The sequence below is a fragment of the Cottoperca gobio genome, chromosome 6 (assembly GCF_900634415.1).
Source record: "Cottoperca gobio chromosome 6, fCotGob3.1, whole genome shotgun sequence".
Classification (NCBI taxonomy): Eukaryota; Metazoa; Chordata; class Actinopteri; order Perciformes; family Bovichtidae; genus Cottoperca; species Cottoperca gobio.
The window spans coordinates 5,547,243-5,563,764 of NC_041360.1; the positions used below are offsets into that span (position 1 = coordinate 5,547,243).

Here is a 16,522-nt window from a genome sequence, read left to right on the forward strand (position 1 = left end):
TTGATCAACCTCTTCATTTTACAGAAGATATATTAATTAAAAAATACATCAGTGTTATATTTTCCTAAACTGTTTATATAATTTAATTGATAAATTCACAATAAATATGTTTTTTTAGGTAATTGTTTTTATAGTAGAAGTTGTATAATATTTTTTATTCACTGAATCTTATTGTGATAGTACATTTTAAACACAATAATATAAGTATATCATGGATTACAAAATACATTTCTTTCTTTTCTTTTTTTTACTAGTTAGCGTGGTTGAGTTTTTCATTTTTGTTGTTGGACAAAAACAAGTAAGACACTATCGCTATCAATAAGCAACAAAGATACTTTAAACAATATCAGCTAGTCCTTTCTCTGACACTATTTTCCACTCTTCACATTCTGCAGCTGGGTCAACAGTGAGCACTGAAGGCATGTTTCTGGCATACCAGAGTTCATTGAACTGTCTAATTTAAATGTGTTGGCCTACAAAGAAAGCTTCTAAGCGAGAGAATCTTTCTTGAAATAAGCCACCTATTCATTCATAAGCACATTTTTAGTGAAACCCCTTTTATCTTCTCCTCAAACAGTCTCCAATTTCTCCTGAGGGATTCAAAAGTGCTCTCAGACATTCTTGACAATGAATGAAATGTCTTGGCTCTCCTTACACAGAGCCATAAATTCTAAATTCTCCAAATGTCACATTTGCTCTCTGTAGGAGCACACAATAAGATCAAAAATAACAAAGACAATGCAATTAAAGATCAAAAAATATTTTATTGTGGTATATTTCACATCATATTATATGATTAGAAACAGCCCATCAACCGAAGTGCTTTACTCAGCTGCCTCTTTTCCCTGAAAAAAACCCACAATGAATACATACAGTGTATATGAGCATACACACACATCATTCTCTGCATACATGTAAAGCCTTTTGTCTGTCGTTCATTTTATGAAGCTTAAAGAAATAGGTTTTGTGTCACTATTTAAGTATTGCGTGAAAAGTAGAGGGATTATATTTGATTACATTTTTATTAAGCTGAAATGTGTATTTATTTACCTTGCCAGAGTCACGGCTCTTTGCTCTCAGCTTGTTGACCTGAGACTCTGCAATGTCAGCACGCTCCTCAGCCTCCTCCAGCTCATGCTGGACCTTCCTGCACTTAGACAAATGAACGTTTGCCTGCTCCTCCTGAAAAAAATAGAGATTGCAGTTTTTGAATGTCCTAAAAAACTCAACGTCTACCTTTGTGTAAAATTCAGAATTTTAAGTTTTGAAAATTAAAAAATAGTCCTTACCGCCTCCTCAGACTGCCTCTTGTAGGCCTTCACCTTGAGCTGCAACTTGTCAACCAGATCCTGCAGCCTGCTCACATTTTTCTTGTCCTCTTCAGTCTGTGATAGACAATTTAGATTGGCATGTTTAAATATTTAAAATGGTAAGTATATTACATCATTTTGTACTGTACATGTTGACTATGAAAGTGACTCTACCTGGTAGGTGAGCTCTTTCACCCTCCTCTCATATTTGCGGACACCCTTAATAGCATCTGCTCCACGTCTCTGCTCACCCTCAACCTCTGTTTCCAGCTCACGCACCTTTGCAGTAAAGCAGAAAACAATAAGTATTTGTCTGTTTTCCAAATTCTTGCTTCAGCTGTTCAAATCTTTGCATGACTTTCTTACCCTGGACTCAAGTTTCTGGAGCTGCTTCTTGCCACCCTTCATGGCCAGGTTCTCAGCCTCATCCAGGCGGTGCTGCAGGTCCTTAACAGCGACCTCCAGGTTCTTCTTCATCCTCTCCAAGTGAGCGCTAGTATCCTGCTCCTTCTTCAGCTCCTCAGCCATCATAGCAGCCTAGAGGAGACAGCATGACATGTTAATTAGAAATATCTTGAAAAACACTATGTAATGACAATAAGAACAAATGAAATTCAAACCTACATCAGTGATGGCCTTCTTGGCCTTCTCCTCTGCATTCCTTGCTTCCTGGACAGTGTCATCCACTTCACCCTGGACCTGGACCAGGTCAGACTCAAGCTTCTTCTTGGTGTTCAGAAGGCTTGTGTTCTAAAAAGTAAAAAGATTTAGGCACTTTTAGGCATCATCACGTCTTATTTTCGCATTATTTAAAGTCTCGTTAGATTTTTGAATTATTGAAGAAATGATTGGGTTTGTTCACCTGAGAGTGCAGAAGTCCAACACGCTCACTGGCGTCTATCAGCTCCTGCTCAGCGATTTTGCGACTTCTCTCTGTCTGTTCCAGAGCAGCTCTAAGTTCCTCAATTTCAGCTACCATAAGACCGTTCCTACGATCCACCATAGCAGCTTGCTCCTTAAAGTCCTCCTGGGCTCTGACAGCATCATCAAGGTGCAGTTGTGCATCCTAGTGAAATAATATCAGAAAGATATGCACATGAATGCTAAAATGTAGCTTCACTGACCCTAGTCTGTGCAAGAGCTATGTCTCTTACAATACCTTCAGCTGTGTTTGCACATTCCTCAGCTGCTTCTGGGACTCAGCAGCCTGGCGATTGGCGTGGCTGAGCTGAATCTCCATCTCATTCAGGTCTCCCTCCATCTTCTTCTTGATTCTCAGGGCATCGTTCCTGCTCCTGACCTCAGAATCCAGAGTGCTCTGCATGGAGTCAGTCACTCTCTGACTGTTCCTCTTGATCTGCTCCATCTCCTCATCTTTCTCTGCCAGCTTCCTGTCCACCTCACCCTTAATCTGGTTGAGCTCCAGCTGGACACGCAGGATCTTAGACTCTTCGTGTTCCAGAGTTCCCTAATGATATCAAAGAATGAATTATTTATCTCTGCCTTTAAATCTTTTACAGTATATTTTTCAATGATTTAGAATTTTGAAAAGATCTCCCCGGAGAAAATGTACCTCAGCCTCTTCAAGAGCCGTCTGGATCTCCAACTTCTCTGTCTCCACCTGCTTCTTGGACTTCTCCAGCTCATGGATGCTCTTGCCAGTCTCACCAATCTGTTCAGTCAGATCTGAGATCTCCTCTGTAGAGAGATACATGTGTTTTGAATCATTGAGCCATACAATGTAAAGTATAAATACTTTATTCAAACACATACACATGTGTTGAATACAATGTAACTGTTACATAATGTAGAACTCACGTTGCAGGTTTTTGTTTTCACGCTTCATGGTTTCCAGATGATCCAAAGCTTCCTCATAAGAGTTCTTCATCTTGAACAGCTCAGTGCTGAGAGAACGAGCCTCCTTCTGTGCTCCCTCAAGCTCTGCCTGACCCTCCTCGAACTTCTGTTTCCACTCTGCCAACACCTGAATAATACAATTTAAACAGTTCAGTTGGTTGTGTAGCAATATGAGGACACATACATATATTTGATTGTTTGTATGGCTTGGCCACACAAAGTAAACCATGCTACCTTGTCAAAGTTCCTCTGCTTCTTGTCCAGATTGGCAGCAAGCCCATTGGCCCTCTCCACATCAATCATGAGGTCCTCCACCTCACTCTGGAGCCTCTGTTTGGTTTTCTCAAGAGAAGCACACTTGGAATTCACTGCCTCAATCTGTTCCTCAGCCTCCTGAAGGCGCTGGGCCAGCTTTTTCCTGTTTGAAGATTTTATGATCATAAGACAACTTTCTTTTTCTGGAAAATACATTTCAAAAGGATCTTATTTGAGGACCATACTTTTATGTCTTCACATCAATGGATATTATTGATTATTGAACAGGGTAATAAGTATTTGACAAGAAACAGATGTTGAAAAAGGGTGACGGTAATTATCGTGGGCTCAAGGATCAATATTTTTGCTCCTAAATACAATTCTAAACAAACATTTGGAAATCATTGGTTAAATGTATTGATTGCAAGTATAGATACAAGCGATGTAGTTTTCAGTTAAATTGTACTAAAATGCTTTACTTCTGCCCATTTAATTGTTTGAATGTTACTCACTTGGATTCCTCAAGCTCCTCAGTGCGCTGGATAGCATCAGTTTCATACTTCGATCTCCACTGAGCCACCTCACTGTTGGCCTTGGACATTCCACGCTGCAGCTCAGCCTTGGCCTCCTGCTCCTCCTCAAACTGCTCCCTCAACAGATCACAGTCATGGCGGGCTGATTGCAGTCCATGGGCAAGAGCATTCTTGGCCTGTTGTAAGAAATATTATTGAATTGACCAAATTCTTAAATCACAACAAATAATAAGAACTCACATTTGCTTAATGTTTCTTTACCTTAACCTCCTCTTCAATCTGTCTCTTAATCTCCTCAATCTGCTGAGTGTAGGCCTGTTTGCCTCTGGTCAGCTGGGAGACAAGAGCTTCTTTCTCTTCAATTTGACGGCTGAACTCACCTTGTGTGAAAGATGTCATGATGCATTAGTTTGTGTTACGTTTCTCAATAACATACACAACAGATCATTCACTGATAACTTGTAGATACCATTTTCTGTCAGGAGACGTGCTTTCTGTGAACTTGTGTCGTTGATTTGACGGACATTTTCATCATTCTTGGTCTTCAGTTCGCTAAGTTGGTCCTCAAGAGTACGGGACATCTTTTCAAGATTTCCCTAATGAGGAAACAGAGATGAGATCAGTGATCAGATTTTCTTTATAATATTAAATACCTTATTTACTTTACTCATTTAGGTATTAAAATAGCATGTAATGTAGTGTGTACCTTTGCCTTAGCAACATTCTCCATGTTGCTGGAGAGGTCATCAATCTCCATCTTGTATTCACTCTTTTCCTTCTCAAGCTTCTGCTTGACACGCTGAAGGTTATCAATCTGCTCTCCCAGCTCAGCAACGCTGTCAGCCTGCTTCTTGCGAAGAGCAGCAGCAGTGGCTTCATGCTGCAGAGTGGACTCTTCAAGGTCACGACGGAGCTTCTGGAACTCAGCCTCACGCTTCTTGTTCATCTCAATCTGAGCAGCAGTGGCACCTCCAGCCTCCTCCAGCCTCTCACTGATCTCCTCAAGTTCCCTGGAGAGGTCAGATCTCTGCTTCTCAACCTTGGCACGAGCAGCACGCTCAGCCTCAATCTCCTCCTCCAGTTCCTCAATACGGGCCTGTTGAATGTAGGTGTAATGTATTTCAGTAAACGTTCACTTTCAATGCACTTAATAGGAAACATATGCAGTAATGTTTTGTGAAATACAACATCGCGTCACCTGAAGCTCCTTGATCTTTTTCTGAAGTTGAGCACCCAGTGACTGTTCATCTTCAATCTTGCTAAGGAGTTGACTGATTTCAAAGTCCTTCCTGTGAGAATAATAGATAAAGTACATAGAGTTTGTACAGTTGTCCTCATTTTAATAAGAATTTTGTTGTACAAATTAATAAACTAGGTTACTTTTTCGTTTTCTCATCAGACTGCTGCTTGTCATTCTCAAGATCCATGATGGATTCCTGGGCCAGTTTCAGATCACCCTCAAGCTTCCTCTTGGCTCTCTCAAGGTCCATACGCAGCTTCTTCTCTTGCTCCAGAGAACCCTCAAGCTGAAGATTAATATGAGTTTTTAATTATTACGTTCAGGTATAATCTCACTTTGCCAATCCAAGTGTCTTTGTAAACTTACATCATCCACTTGCTGCTCAAGCTTGGTCTTGGCCTTGGTCAGAGTGTTGACTTTGTCTTCCTCAGCCTGCAGGTCATCAAGAGTCTGCTGATGAGCCTCCTGAAGGGCTTTCTTTTCCTTGGTCAGCTTAGCGATGCTCTCATCCTGAGAGGCCATCTCCTCTGTCAGGTTCTTCACCTAAGAGTGCAAGAAAGCTCTTGTCAATAAACAGTAATTATCGTAATCTTACTTGATCTGCTGTTTTTTTATTATTTACAAACCTTGTTCTCAGTGGCATGTTTCTCCTTCTCCACTTTGGCCAAGGTCAGCTCCAGGTCATCAATATCCTTCTTGAGCTCAGAGCATTCATCCTCCAGCTTTCTCTTCTTGGCAGTGAGCTCAGCATTGATTTCCTCTTCATCCTCCAGTCTCTCAGTTGTCTCTTTAAGTTTGGCCTCCAACTGAATCTTACTCTTGATAAGTCCCTCACATCTCTCCTCAGCATCTGACAGATTCTCTGTTTCCTATTCCGTTTGATGAAAAAAGACGTTAGCACATCAACATTGAAAAAAATGAAAAGCACAACCTTTTGTTGATGTGTACTTACAGATGCTACATGCAGCTGCAGATCATTCTTCTCCTGCAGAAGCGAAACCATCTTCTCCTCCAGTTCCTTCTTCTTAGCCAGGGCAGCAGCCAAGTCTATTTTCATCTTATCATAGTTCTCCTTCATATTTGACAGCTCCTTCTCAGTTTCAGCACTCTTCAGCAGAGGCTTGATCTTGTAGTACACCTTCATCCATGGCCAGTGTTTCACATTCATGAATGAGCGGACATTGTACTGGATGGTATAGATAGCATCCCTGTGGAAAGGAAATTGCCGTTAGGGACAAAATAGCTCTTTTATTATTTATCTCCTGACTGTGCACTCAGAATTAACTGTTTGCAACATGCCTCCTCGCTGTCATCTCCAGAAATTCCTTTCGCATGAGGAAACCACGGCACAAAGCCTGAGTCATGGTGACCAGAGAAGCCAGTTTTTCATCTCTCATCTCCTCAAGGGTACCCAGCAGACCGGCCTTGAAGAACACCTGAACAAACAAAAAATAAATATGAATGTACGATGAACTCAGAAAGTGAATACGTCGCTCCCTGTATCACAAACAAACAAAGTAAAACATTTTCTTCTTTCTACCACATGGTTTAAGGGTTCTAAGGCAAAGAGGTTTTTTGACTTGCGACATATTGGCCGCTCTGCCTTTAACTTAAAAGTAAATCACTCACAACCAAACCCTTACAATCACTTAGTTTTTAAATATGGTACTTAGTTATTAACAGATATACATATATAATTAACATAAATGATCAAACACACTTGACTGAACAACTTAACTTTGGTAATTATTCTTCCGTAAGAATAAGCTAGGCGCTTACCTTTGTGTGTCCGAATTTATACTCCTCATGATTGATTTCAATTGACCCAAGCAGCTTCTCTGAAGCTTTCTTGTTGTCGATGAACTGGCCCTCAGGGATGACACTGGCATTCAGCACCTTGTATCTTTTATGAGAGAGATTATGGTCAGTTTGAGCATTGTATTTGAATAATTTGCATCATATTTTAATTACATTATCCACTAATACCTCTGCTTGAAGTCAGCATAGAGGATTCTGCTGGGGAAACCTTTTCTGCAGATTCTGATACCCTCCAACACACCGTTACACCTGAGCTGGTGGATAACCAGGAAGTTCTCCATCAATCCTGTGAAAAAAGACATTTATTTATTACTTCTCTGAATAAATAATGAGTGTCTTAGTTAAAGCAGTACACCATTAAGTAAACCATTTTATACAAAACATAACCAATCCTCAAGACACTATTGAGATTATCTTGTCTATGTACCTGGAGTCTTTGACTCATTGGGAATCAGGCAGCGCACAAAGTGAGGATGGGTTGCCCTCAAGTTAGTCATCAGCTTGCCCAAGTTCTCCTGTAGATCCAAAATGGTAATTCTTGTCATGAAATGCCACAATTGTGAGTGTGAGTATAAACTGAGTTATATAAGACAAGTTTGCAATGTCAAACCTTACCCTAAACTGTGAAGATACAGTCTGCATAGAACCACCCTTCTTCTTGCCTCCCTTCTTGCTGCCACCAACCTCTGTGTGTTAGAATGACACAAATTGCATGAACACATGTTACAGTTGATGAGTTAAAAATATACAGTATCCACAGTCTTAAAATGTGTTTTAGTTTACTGTAGTTACTATCATACCCTCAACGACGGGAGGATACAGAAGCACCAGCAGTTTCACTGGGGATTTCTGGTAGAGCTGAATGACAGACTCATTCAGTGGATCCTTGTTCTTGTCCAACCAGCCATCGATATTATAGTCCACAATACCAGCATAGTGCACCAGGGAGAAGTGGGCCTCAGCTTTGCCTTTGGCGGGCTTTGGCTTCTCAAATGCTTTGGTTTTGCCAAGATGCTGGTCATACAGCTTATTCTTGAAGGATGTGTCTGTGGCCTTGGGGAACATGCACTCCTCTTCAAGGATGGAGAAGATGCCCATGGGCTTGGAAAAAGTGGGAAGAAATATGTCATTAATTGATACATTAAGCCAAATTAAGAACAATTACATACAATCATAAAATGAAGTGATTACCTTTTCAATCAGCTCAATACAGGCAGCCAAGTCCATGCCAAAGTCAATGAACGCCCAGACAATACCCTCTTTCTTGTACTCCTCTTGCTCCAGGACAAACATGGTGTGGTTGAAGAACTGTTGCAGTTTCTCATTGGTGAAGTTGATGCACAGCTGCTCCAATGTGTTGAACTGCAAGGGACAATAATCAGCATAATCTCTTGTAGCAGGCAGTAAGAATGATTCTGTCATTTAAAGTATCAGCTGCTGAATTGTTGGAAATGAAGCTTACATCAAAGATTTCAAAGCCGGCAATATCCAGGACACCAATGTAGAACTGCCTAGCTTGTTTAGTGTCCAACATCTGGTTGATACGGATGACCATCCACAAGAACAACTTCTCATAGATAGACTTGGCCAGAGCTGGCACTGAGTTCATGACCTAGAAAAACAACAACAACAACAATGTGATTTGAGTTATGTCAGTCAAAGCTGGTAATTCTAACTTTTTCTAATTTGATGAAAATGACACAAAAGATCCAAAATAAAAATGGCATCTAAGATGGTCCTTGACTTATTATGCATTATGTATTTAGCATTCACTGTATACAATTAATTGAAAGTAGCAATAAATTGAACACTGACATTGCATTTCTTTTTTGTAATAAACCCTGCACTACATTATTTTAGTAGAACTAACAATCTGTTTTTAAATAGAAAGATATTGGATATTGATAATTCATGTTTACCTGAGGTACAGTTTGCCCCTTGGTGACATACTCATTTCCGACCTTCACTCTGGGATAGCACAGGGCCTTCAGCATGTCAGCGGAGTTCAGACCCAGCAAGTAAGCAACCTTGTCAGCATCTGAAAATAATTCAGTGATTTCCATCATGATTTGAGCGGTTGACCAGTGTGATTAAGAACTGTATCATTGTTGTTCCCAAGCTATTCAATTTGAGCTGACATTAAATACTCACCCTCTGTGCCATCAGGCTCAGCCTGCTCCTCACGCTGCTTCTGCTTGAACTTCATGTTACCATGGTGAAGCACAGCACCGGTCATCTTGTAGATGCTCAACTTCTCTTCATTAGTGAAGCCGAGGATATCAATAGCATTCTGAGTTCAAAAGAGGGGCCAGCACAAAACATAATCCGTTTAGAAAATGCACTTAAAAGATACATTTTGAAGTTGCATTTAATGTACAAAATATACTTAAATATCACTGACATCAGTGGCTTCCAGCTCAACTTTGTCATCAATGCTGGCCACAGTGATTTGACCCATGCTGCACATGGGGAAGTCGTAGGGGTTGGTTGTAATGAGTGCCAAATCTGCAGATCAAAAAAGGAAAAAAATTTCAATAGATATGTTTCATAGGAAAACTATAAGTAGGTTAAAATGTTGCAATATGTCAATATTCTTACCAATCAGCTCAGGTTTGTGGTTGGTCATCATCTGGAAGAAGATGTGGTAGCCTCTTTCTGCAGGAAGCTGGTATGTCACTCTAGACTTCTCCAGCAGATCTACAAATGTTGTTCATAAATCACAGCCTGGCCAATCTTAATTCATTTGTATATACTTTGAGGATTATTACTTACATGTCTCAATATCAGCACTAGCCAGTTTGCCAGTTGTGCCAAAATGGATTCTGATGAATTTACCCTGTTTGGAAGAAAGTGATTTTTAATGTCCCCCAACATGGGCAATCTGCAACTAGACTACTCTCATGTGTAGAAATTGTTCCATACTTACAAAACGAGAAGAGTTGTCATTCCTCACAGTTTTGGCGTTACCATAGGCCTCCAACAGGGGATTGGCTGCAATAATCTGATCCTCCAGTGACCCCTATAATCCAGGTTTAGAATTGCTATCAGAAAATGTCTATTTTTCCCCCCGAGACAAAATATTCCAAAGGTAAAGAACCCTGAATTATAATCATCATACAGTAACATACCTTTGATGTGTCCCTCTTCGGTCCACCAACTGAGATTGTTGCAAAGTACTGGATGACACGCTTGGTGTTCACAGTCTTTCCAGCACCAGATTCTCCACTAGGTATAGACACAACCTCATAAGAATTTGATCAAGATAGTTGACTATCTTAAACAAAATCAACAAATGTAAATGCAACAAACTTACGTGATCAAGACAGACTGGTTCTCCCTGTCTGTTAAATTAAAAATAAAAGGGAAGTATGTGTTACTGCAACAGAAATCTCATATACTGATGAATTCTACATTGTTATAGTAATGACTTACCAGTAGCCATGAACTGATAAGCGTTGTCAGAGACAGAGAAGATGTGGGGTGGAGCCTCCATACGCTTCTTGCCTCTATAGGCAGTTACACATTCAGTATCGTACACTGGGAGCCATTTGTAGGGGTTCACAGTGGCACAGAACAACCCAGAGTAGGTCTGAAAGTGATCACAGAGATTCAACTGTTAACTTTATGTTTCCTACAAGTATAGCCATTTTCAATATTTCTCTTTTCTCATTAGGCAAATTGTCTTACGTAGATCATCCATGCTGCATAACGCTCTTTGAGGTTATACAGCACAGAGGCTTCATTGAGATGGGTCATCATGGCCATGTCCTCAATCTTGTCATACTTGGGAGGGTTCATTGGACAGACGTCAGCTTCTTTAACTGTCTTTTCCTGTAACAAAACATTTGTCACAATGAGATCTGATCATATAGATTTCCCAGTTGACTCTGACTTTATGATACCGACCTCCTCAGTGGTTAAGACTTTGACGGTGACTTTGTCACCATCTTTCTTGAGGATTGTTGCCTTCAAGTACAGCTCCTTGACATCGGTCACGTAGCAGGCACTCTTGGCATCAAATGGTGCACTTTGAGCCTCAAGTCTTTCCCTCTCTGGCTTACGAAGGTAAATGGCAGCTTTGCCATACGTGGCCATCTCCGCGTCCGTACTCATGGTGGCGGCTTACTTCTATGAGGTAAATATAAATTAAAGTAATGTTAATGTTCTTTCACAAAATAATATCTTCAAACCATTTGAATGAAAAGCTTATTATTACACAGTTCAATAATTAAGATAATTAGAACAAATAATAATTAACACATCCCTATCAAATTTTGTTCACCTTAGCTCATTAGAAATGATTTTCCAGCCTGAGTTGATATACAATCAACACTAACCTGAGTTTCTTTTGTTGATAAAAGTGGATAAAAAAACTCTTGCAACTGAATGAAATGTTTCACATATGATATCTACAAAATTCAAAATAGATGAAAGATGTGTATACCTGTTCCACTCCCTTTCAAAATTCAGATATATTCCACAATCCTGTTGGGAACATATCACATATTTTCAGTTATTGTTGAATGTTTGAAATTAAAGATTTGTTCCAAAAATGTGTCAATAATGAAAACATATTTTAAAGTATTTTCTCAAATAATAAATAAATTGAAATGCTCTACAGCTGAAGAAATGCTTACCACAAACTGAAGTCTTCAAAGGTCTTCCACCACACTCTACTTTATCCTGATGGGTTCCTTATATACAATCGGACTCGTGTATGTAGCTTGGGTTAAATTTGGGCACATGCTAAATGTGGTGTGAACAACAATGATCTATTGGAGCAGGTGTTGCCAGTACACACATCCTTTGTTTTGGATTTCAGCCAGTAAGCCAGTGACACCACTGTTAGTCTCATTCTAACGCATTGTATCAAATCCAAAGTGTCATATCAACATATATTGAACAGATTTTAATATGAGGCATCTCCAAATGGCCCCTGACCATGTCCCAGTTTAGCATTGTATCAACAACAATGCTTTTCAGCCACATTTTTCTGATGCACACATGATGGAACAGAGAAGCTACAAAGGTTGCGCAGATTCTCAAATTTCACTTCTGCTATAAGAGTGTAACCATCATCTTTACAAGCTTCAAGTCTCTGTGGAAGGTTTTAAGGACCAAAACTAAATATACAAATACATCAGTAATTATTTAATTAATTGCTTAAATAATGAAAAAAGTAATTTAACGCTTAATTGTCACCATACATAAATCACAAATTAGATGAGATGTCAAATATTTAAATGTATTTGTGTATTTATATATATACATACATATATATATATTTACACATTTCTATATGTATTCATTTGTATATTATTTACTTATTCATTTATTTATAATTGTATTTATTTAGATATACTTTAATTTATCCATAGTGTAACTTGCTGCACCAAAATAAATTAATCCGTCAACTTTATCTATTAAAAGTCAGTGAGCGGATTCAAACCTCTAATTGGTGAATGAACAGTATCTTACATTTTATTTTATACGAATAAATAAATAAATATAAATAATACACAAATGTATTTAACATTTATACATTTAATGTGTCATTTATTTGCGATGTATTTATGGTGACAATTAAGCATTCAATTACGTAATTGTTTATATGTTCATTTATTTAAGCATTTAATTAGTTATGTATTTATACATTTAGTTTTGACCCTAAAAATCCTCCCTAATTTTCTGCCTTTCCTCAAGCGTTATTTCTTTCACTTCAAATGTTACTCTTTTCATTACCATTCATCACTTCAAATATTTCAATGTAAGATTTTCATACTTGTTCAGATAATTTGGCAACATTGTTTTCCAGAACATCTTGGGAGTTCTAGGATAAAAGTTAGGGTTATGAGATGTTACGTTAAGCCAGAATTGCCAATTTGCAGTTGGATTGATGTGCTCATGAGAGGGAGTAGCCTGAATTGTATGGTAGATAATAGATTAACAACCAGAATGAAGGGGACCTTAATAGGGTAGCAACTAGTATATGTGTGAACTTGAGCTTAATTTTTTATATTTTATCCCTACATCACAGAGGCTGAAGGAGGGTCATCCATTATATGAAATGTATATATTATTTTGTAATACTGAGGCAACTAGGGTAAAAATAGTTGTACTGAAATATTTGTACTCTAAAGAGTGAATGAAAGCAAACAGTAGTAATTGGTGGGAAAACGGCAATACTATAACACATACTAATCTAAAATAATTCACACATGTAGCAATGGATTATGAGGCAGGAATGCTTTGAAACATTCAGGACTGTGAACTTTTGGTATATTTAGATGTGTTTTTTTCTGTTACTCAGGGTCGCCATCGGAATCCATTGCAGCTGCCTTGAATGCAAGTCGGCTACAGCTGTCATTCTCCTAAGCAAATGAGTGAGATGTTTCAATGGCAACAATAAAGCCTACAAAGCGTGAGTATAGCGTGGGGGAGTGCAGTCGCACTGGGCTGTGATGCCAAGACACCCCAACATTTTCAAATTCTGGGAGCATGCTCACAAATTTACTTCAGCACTAGTATTTCAAATGTTACTGATGCTAGATCAGGATTTCTGGGTTATTGTTTGTCTCTAAACTGTGTAAGGAATAAACGTCAATTTTGCCACTTGATTGGAGCTTTTAAAAAGTTCTTATTATGTATGCTTCATAAAAACAGTATGCATACTTGATGTAATAGCTAACTATTATTTTGATATTTTATTTTGAGGAATGCAGTTTTTTGTTTGGTTTGTTGTGCTTTGTATTGCTCTGATATAAATTGTTTTTTTAGGGGAAACAAAGTGGTGAAATGATAGTCATCTACTGTAAGACTATTTAATTATTTAAAAAAAGCCAGTTGACTTCTGTAATGGTAATTATTTATTGTGTCTCATACTTTCTTATTTTCTATATGCTCATCTTCTTGTTGTCCTACTTACAGAGACTGAGACCAAAAGTGCACTCTGGTCGGGTCACCTTGACATTCTTGTGTCTCTGGTATCAGCTGGACGTGAGTAGTTGAACAGCCGATTGTCTGTAAACATAGCCACCCACTTGGTGACTATATAGTCTAATTGTATTCTCTGTACTTTGAATGTCACGGCAGACCGTTTCCGTTTGACACTCTGTTTTGTTGTTCCAGTCCTGCAGGAATAAAGAGCTCACTTCTTTAACCAAGTTGTCTTTATTTCAGTATAATATATTTACTTCTCACTACCCTTTAGTTTAGTTTGTATCGGCTGAATTCCACGACACTTCTTTCCCTGTTAACTTCAGGTTATTGGTACATGTAGGTGAGGATTTCTCAACTTTTTCCTGTCACTCCATTTTCCATCTTGCATTTTTGCCTTTATTTTAAGTTTTAGTTACAGAGACTGAAAATTGGGGAAAGAGAGGTGATATGCAACAAATTGAACCCGGAACGTTTTGGTAATGCGCTGTAACTACTGGGCTACGAAAATGCTCCGCCACCCCATTTTTACGTCCCATAATTGTCATAACCCCAGCGCTTCCGGTTCTGTCAAGTTTGAGAGTTAAGTACAGCATTTTTCTATTCAATATATTTTCATTAGCAAGAAAGGGGGTTCTAACTGCTCCATCCTCATGCTTATAGGCATTCCCTTTAAGCTCACTACCAGATTCTTCAGCCTGGTAATGTTTTTCTTCATGTTGTGGTATTACATACATTTTCACTTTGTTTTGCTGTTCTTCTCAGCCTCATTAGGGAAGTGCTGCAGGTCCTCAGTAGTAACTTCCAGGTTGATTCACTTGAATCATCACATGCCACATGGGAACATTTTATTTTATTTGTGAATTAGTTAAGGAATGATTGCTTGCACTCGCAACATCGGCTGCTCAAAAACTTCACAACCTCTTTCTGTCTATTTCAGAGGATCCCATAGAATCTATGGGATCAACAGGTTGCCACCTGTTGACTGAGTCTACACAAAGTGGGGGGTTACTTATGTGTGTTAATTCCATTATTATCCTTAGTTAACGTAATTGAATTGTACTAAACAGGGAACAGATAAACAAAACAATGTATATATGGAACACAATACTTTGATTTCAAAGCAAGTTACTGAGCTGGAGCCATTAAGCTAGTAATGAAAAATCTGCATATACTTAATAATAACTCAATTCAATTAAATATTTACTTTGCATGAAACTATGTCATGTTTAAAATAAGCTAAAAGTTTAGTGCATACCTAACTTTAGTTATTGTTGGAAAATAGTTCATGATTAATTTCAAAATGTTAAATTATTAAAACATATTGCTCTTATACACATCATACTGTATAACAGTACTGTGTCTGAAGCTGCTGCTGTGGTCTGAAGCATCATATTAGATCATTTCACCACTGACATTGGCTTCAAGGCTCTTCTACCACACTCACAGACTTGAATTGGAATCCTTGTCCTTTGCTTACGAAGCAGAAGTTAAATATGGGGCGCGTGCCAAATATGGTAAGAATGACAGCTGTTGCTTACGTGAGTGACATTTGTTGCTCGTACATATATCTTATGTTTCAGGTTTCCATCAGCAAAGGCACATCCTGAATTTATGAAAATCTCTACTTAAAATAGGTGACTTTAATGTTATGTCATTTAAGAAACAGAAACTCACAGATTGTTTAATTTGATTGATTAAAAGATAGTAAATATTAAATGGAGCAAAACGCTGTTTATATTTTCTAAATAATTTCACAAATATATATATATATATATATATATAGTATATATATATATATATATAACTACTTGTGTTGAGGTGTAAGAGATATGGCTTTGGTATTCACACTCATATGTCAAGCTATTAACACTTATACTGACTCTGCAGACATATCTTCAAGTCCATTTTTGGCTCTGTGCAGTGCACCTTGAATGTCAGCCTCGTGATATAAGTTATATAAAATAAGTTTTTAAATGTCACAGTGTGAAAAACACTCTGAAGGTGACCCAATTTTGTCGTTTGCAATCCAAAAAAACATCCTGTGATTAAGAATGATTTCAGAAATGTTTCATTTAATTCAAAAATTAAGTACATCACAACAGATCCATCATTATCTTTGAGTAGATGTCTAAATGTGTTAGCTTGTACATTATGCAATGTTTTTGAAGAGGTTCAGGACACTTTAAAACAAAACAGCTGTTACAGAGCAGCTGACACAATGTTATACTTGATTAGCTCCTCTACCATGTGATATAGAAATATCTAGTCAGGTTCATTCAATGCTTGGCTCTGTGGTGTGCCTGATTTATACAAATGTTATGATTATTATATTAAATTATTATATATGATCTGAAAAATACATGTGCCAGACTCCTTTCTGGTCGGAGCTAAATATGAGTATACAAGTTGTGGTTCTAGGATACAAGAGTTTATTGTTCTGTCTCAGTCCTGCCTGTGTACTCCAAAGACAGCTCACAAGTGAGAGCTCATCTTGGATTAGGTAATTAATGTATCTATTTTTGTGCCTCTTTTCCCGGTTAGCATTAAAGGCACTTAAGTGACACACGTTT

At 38.2% G+C, this 16,522-nt stretch overlaps 1 protein-coding gene across 1 annotated transcript; it reads right to left on the reverse strand.

Moving 5' to 3' along the window:
- Positions 1-749: 749 nt before the first annotated feature.
- On the reverse strand, positions 750-11,126 carry LOC115009635 (myosin heavy chain, fast skeletal muscle-like). Its single transcript, XM_029433774.1, has 39 exons — positions 10,920-11,126; positions 10,701-10,844; positions 10,446-10,602; positions 10,327-10,354; positions 10,142-10,238; positions 9,940-10,032; positions 9,786-9,849; positions 9,612-9,710; positions 9,415-9,518; positions 9,165-9,303; positions 8,933-9,051; positions 8,476-8,625; positions 8,205-8,375; positions 7,814-8,114; positions 7,629-7,699; positions 7,441-7,528; positions 7,182-7,299; positions 6,975-7,098; positions 6,495-6,631; positions 6,148-6,403; positions 5,822-6,064; positions 5,562-5,738; positions 5,336-5,481; positions 5,154-5,244; positions 4,662-5,051; positions 4,425-4,551; positions 4,217-4,335; positions 3,935-4,131; positions 3,402-3,585; positions 3,129-3,294; positions 2,884-3,008; positions 2,470-2,778; positions 2,173-2,376; positions 1,935-2,060; positions 1,677-1,847; positions 1,485-1,589; positions 1,290-1,385; positions 1,051-1,182; positions 750-845 (listed from the first exon to the last, which is right to left on the reverse strand). The coding sequence occupies exons 1-39, from the start codon at positions 11,124-11,126 to the stop codon at positions 825-827; spliced, it is 5,796 nt and encodes a 1,931-aa protein (XP_029289634.1). The 3' UTR covers positions 750-824.
- Between the last annotated feature and the right edge of the window lie 5,396 nt (positions 11,127-16,522).